General features: G+C 33.6%; 1 protein-coding gene across 1 annotated transcript; it reads right to left on the reverse strand.

Annotated features, from left to right (window-relative positions):
- Positions 1 to 43: 43 nt before the first annotated feature.
- On the reverse strand, positions 44 to 4,661 carry LOC134254970 (zinc transporter ZIP6-like; the record flags this gene model as incomplete). The annotated part of the gene is made up of 3 exons (XM_062737505.1): positions 4,245 to 4,661; positions 3,917 to 4,086; positions 44 to 176 (listed from the first exon to the last, which is right to left on the reverse strand). Coding segments are annotated over exons 1-3 (498 nt in total), but the record flags the coding sequence as incomplete, so codon positions are not given.
- Between the last annotated feature and the right edge of the window lie 214 nt (positions 4,662 to 4,875).

Consider the following 4,875-nt stretch of genomic DNA (forward strand, 5'->3'; position numbering starts at 1 on the left):
CTTCTTCGCAAACATGTGTAAAAATAATGGTTGGAAAACTCACATGAGGAATAAGATGGAGCATTGCGTCACCAGAGAGGGCGCCAACTGCCAGCGCCACGAGGAACTGCAACAGGTGGTTGTAAAACACGCGTTGCATGATGGGAATAACTGCCACTCCAAGAAGGCCGACCAAACTGATGATCAAAATTGCCAAGGAGCTGTATCCCCAAACTAAAAAGGTAATGATGCCTGACAAAGTTGTTATGAAACACGTGTTCTGTGAAAACATTTTGAAAAATCCATGGCTCCTTAAAAAGGTAAAGTAAAACTAATTTCAAAGTGAGTCTTCTGTAGGTTCACTCTTAAAAAGTTTTACTTAGTAGTCATTTTTTACTTGAAATAACAAAGATAAGTAATAGATAATTAGTAAGCATTTACTTAAAATTTAAAATCAATTACTGAAATATATGTCAATTACTAGATTCAAATGTTTTACTTGATTTTTGTATTTTAAAAAATTGTTTTACTTACACACTAAAAAGTTTTACTTAGTAATTTATATTTACTTAAATTTGTGTATATAAGTAATAACTTTACTTGGTCTTTAATACTTACATTTTACCACTATTTACTATATAATTAATATTTTAATGCCCCCGTAAACGAAGTTTCGGGGGTATATAGTTTTTGTCGTTTCCGTCTGTCTATCTAGCTGTCTCCTGATTCTCTGTTTATCCGCAGAAACTTTAACCTTGCCCATAACTTTTGATTTAGCGGAGCTATAACTTTCATATTTCACACGTGTATTCCTTGTGACAAGACCTTATACACAAAAAATTCAAACTTATTCTTTATCCAAATCTTTTTAACAGTAAATACCGGGACATTTATACTTCTCATATATATTTTTTGTTGAAAGAACTTTCATTGAATACCAACAACTATGAAATTTTGACCTTGACCCTGGAGATTTCCATCCTTGTGAAAAAACTTTAACCTTGGCCATAACTTTTTAACGGTAAGGAAAAGTGCTTTCATACTTACATATATGTAATCATTTTGAGAAGACCATTTATAGGATACCAAGAACTTTGACCTTGACCTTGGAGTTTGACCCACTTTTAAAAAGCAAACCTTGACTGTAACTTTAAAAGGATTAGGGTTAGTGCATTCATACTTAACATAGTTCATCCTTGTGACAAGACCTTTCTTTGGGTACCACCAACTCTGTCCCTTTGTCCTTGACCTTGGAGTTTGACCTACATTTCAAAATTGGTAACCTTGACCATAACTTCTGAAGGGTTGAGGCAAGTGTTTCCATATTTCACATATGTATTTTTTTGTAGCAAGACCTTTCATTAGATACCAATAACCTTGACCTTTTGACCTTGGAGATATCAAGAAATCCCAATAATTAAATTTGCATTTAAGAAAAGTTTAACCTTTGCTATGTTGCCATACAGTGGCATAGGTGTTTCACAAACACATCTTGCATGTTTGAATTGTATTTAATTGATTTACTTAAAACAAAAATTTATTTACTAAATCAAGGAGAATTCAGATCAGTAATTACTTAAATATGGTAGTCTTATCACTAATTGTCTGTGAGGAGGAGTTATCTTTCATCTAAATATACCTTCATGTGAAAAAAAAGTCACACTAATAAAAATGCGATATTAAGTACTTGAAATGTTTAACCATTTTTAAAATGGTCCTTAAGAAGATACAACTTATTCAATTTTTAAGGCTTTCGAAGTTGGAATCAAATGTTTTATTGTTATATATAATAAAACAGTTACAAAGAAATTGGCAAAAGAAATGGAAAGTATAATTGTTTCCATCATAAGTAGATTTCTTCTATTTAACCATTCAGAGGGCCCAATTAGGGAACTCTGATAAAGAAATCTGTAAGTAGTACTCACATGTAGAGGGGGGTGCTTGCAGTGTTTCTAGTAAATAATGTCGATTTTAGTAAATATGATAAGTATTTCATTTACTTAGTATTCTTTTAAGTAATACTGTAAACCAATTATTATACGCGTCATTTTTTATTCGCGACTGACCGCCAGAGAACTTATCCGCGACGATTTATTTCCGCGAACGAGTGGTCACATTTTTTTTATTTCCACGAGTATTTTTTAATCAAATAAAAATTTTATATCCGCCCATAAACTAGGTAAAATGATAGCGTGAGGTCTGCTTACGCATTATTCAAGACATTCTGTGCATTGCGCCATTTAAAATCTTATATCCGCCCCTACAGTAGATAAAATGTTTACCATGAGTATACTTCATACGCATTTTCACAACGCTCAAACGAAAATCGGGGGAAAATCTAGGAGATTAAAATTGATTTCAAACTCTCAATTGTAAAAGTGCCTCATACTAATTGGGTAATCGACGCTTTCTAAGATCTACACAGCCAAGGGGCAATTATTATAAATGGTTGGGACAGAGCAGGACTGGGCCATAATTAGCCGTAATTAACCAGGCTATCTCTGACTCGTCTGTAACAATGTTTATAAGAGAATAATAACACAAGCTGAAATGATTATTGACATTTTAATCATTTTTAGACAAATAGTTTTAGATTTGCCATTCGTTTTTATTTTTTCTGAATGTTTGTAATTAAATTTCAACTGCTTCTTGTACACTAACAGTAAAGTTTTTCCGTGATTACTTGTTGAACCGTCGGGATCGGTATTGAAAAAAAGGGGAAATAACTCTAAATAAATCATGATATTGGAATATATTGAACAACTGGTTCGCGACGATAAATATCCGCGAGCAGAGGTTACTCGCGGAACTCGCGGATATTTATCGCACGCGTATAATACTTGGTTTACAGTAATATTCTAGATTTTAATTAATTTCAGAATTACATTTACTTAGTAATAATTCATAAAATTTAGTAAATAGAAAGCATATTATCTCTGAATTAAGTAATAATAATTTAACAAAAATGAGTAGTTCATTTACTAACTAAAGTAATACAATTCCTATAATTTAAGTAACTCTATTGATACTTAGTAAATCATTTTATAAGTAAATGAATTCATCCTTATTACTAATTATGTTTACAATTACTAACCATGATAGTCATTTACTTGCTATTCTGACTAAATGGATTACTAATAATTACTAGTTTTTCTCAATCTAATATCTTATTTTAAAAACAACAAGTAAAACTTTTTTTAGAGTGTTGTTCTAGTGCTAAACGTTAAATTACTCTGTACTGCAAAACGTTATTCGCGATATAGCTACGATAAATACCTATCTAGGTGTATCTGTTGCGATGGGTGAATTAAGGAATCACTTTCTAGTTAATACAGAATGCCAGGGCATCAACGATAGTGGGAACATGGGATAATTTGCATAACGGGCGAAGCTGTTTTGCATAAATTACCCCATGTTTCCCACTATATGGTTGATGTCCCTGGCACACTATACTAACTAGACAGTGATTCCTTTATATTTTCATTTCATTGTGAAATAAAATTGTAGATTTAGTTTTTTGAAAATGTAGACATAGATTTTAATTACACGAGGACTCCTCGCCCACTGACGTCAAATACAAAGGCAGCCGCACGAGATTTACATGCATATTTGGCCTTTTTAGCGTCAGACACAGAGACAGATGCGCACGAGATTTGCATGCATATTAGGCCTCCTTAGCTCCTGACCTATCGACCTGCCTAATTTACATTCCGGTAGAATTATCAAAATATCAACTCCGCTAACTTTCAAAGAGTTATCACCGAGAAAAAAAAAATTCAAATGGAAATATATGTGAATATCGTTCTTGTTACATGTTTGATTTCCTAAATAAAGCTGGTATACTAGTATATAATAGGTTCTTTTGAAAAATGTCTCTACAACCTTGCTTGACGGAGCTGCCTTACCACTAGCTGGAATGGATGCCAAGGTCCATTACTCTTCGTCATGTAATTCCTTATGACTCATGGAAAGTGTCGTGTTTTTCTTGCATTCATCTTTGTCCAAAAGAACAATCAGACTTGGACATAAATCCATGAATTCGTCCTTGCTTATCGCCATTTTATCTTGAAAGTGGTAGACCATCATCAACTCCATAGTGTTCAAACACTAAGCGAAGAAAGAATATTATTTTATACAAATATCAAATTTTGTGACTTTAAAGAAGATTGAAAAAAGTTTATTTTGTAACAAGTGGCCTTAAGAGCCTTTTAAATTCGTTATGAAACATTTCAGAAATAGATTCACAATTCAATCAATGCAATTACCTTACTGTGGCTATAATGAGTATTGTCTGCAGGCAAGGACCGCTTGGTCGGACTATTTTTGGCGGACTCTTTGTTGGTGGGTAGAAATGAACATCCGGTCTCCTCGTCATGGCAGTGGGTCTCATTCTCTTTAGCACCAGCCACGGCGGCAGAGGGCGCTTTATCTGAAGTTGCTGGGAGTCCCAGGTTGACCATCAGTTTACTGACATTAGCCAAAGTAATTGTTTCATGGTTTTTGGAATACTTTGGAAAATAGTCGATAAATAAAAGATCCTTTCTTTATTAGCCCGAGTTATCGTTTGATTGGATCCAGTAATTCCCAAACAGCATCCAATAAAACCAACAACAATGGCGATGGTCACTGCTACCTTAAACATCTTGACCAGAATGACTGTAAGTGATTGAGTCCAGAGAAGTTCAGACTGACAAGGCGTTTGTCGTGCTGCTCCTATATAAAAGAGTAAGTAAAATTGTTAACTTCCGATAATTCAGTCTTCTCTCACAAAGAAAACACAATGTAACCCATTCTTCTTCATCAAATCAGACGGGATAACCTTCGCATCACGTGCGTAATTTATAATCTGCATTTTTTAAAAACATTAAATCAGGATATTTCTGTTCTTTATCAAAA

Source organism: Saccostrea cucullata, unplaced genomic scaffold, assembly GCF_032062105.1.
Source record: "Saccostrea cucullata isolate Sc308-1 unplaced genomic scaffold, CSIRO_AGI_Scuc_v1 ctg17805, whole genome shotgun sequence".
Taxonomy (NCBI): Eukaryota; Metazoa; Mollusca; class Bivalvia; order Ostreida; family Ostreidae; genus Saccostrea; species Saccostrea cuccullata.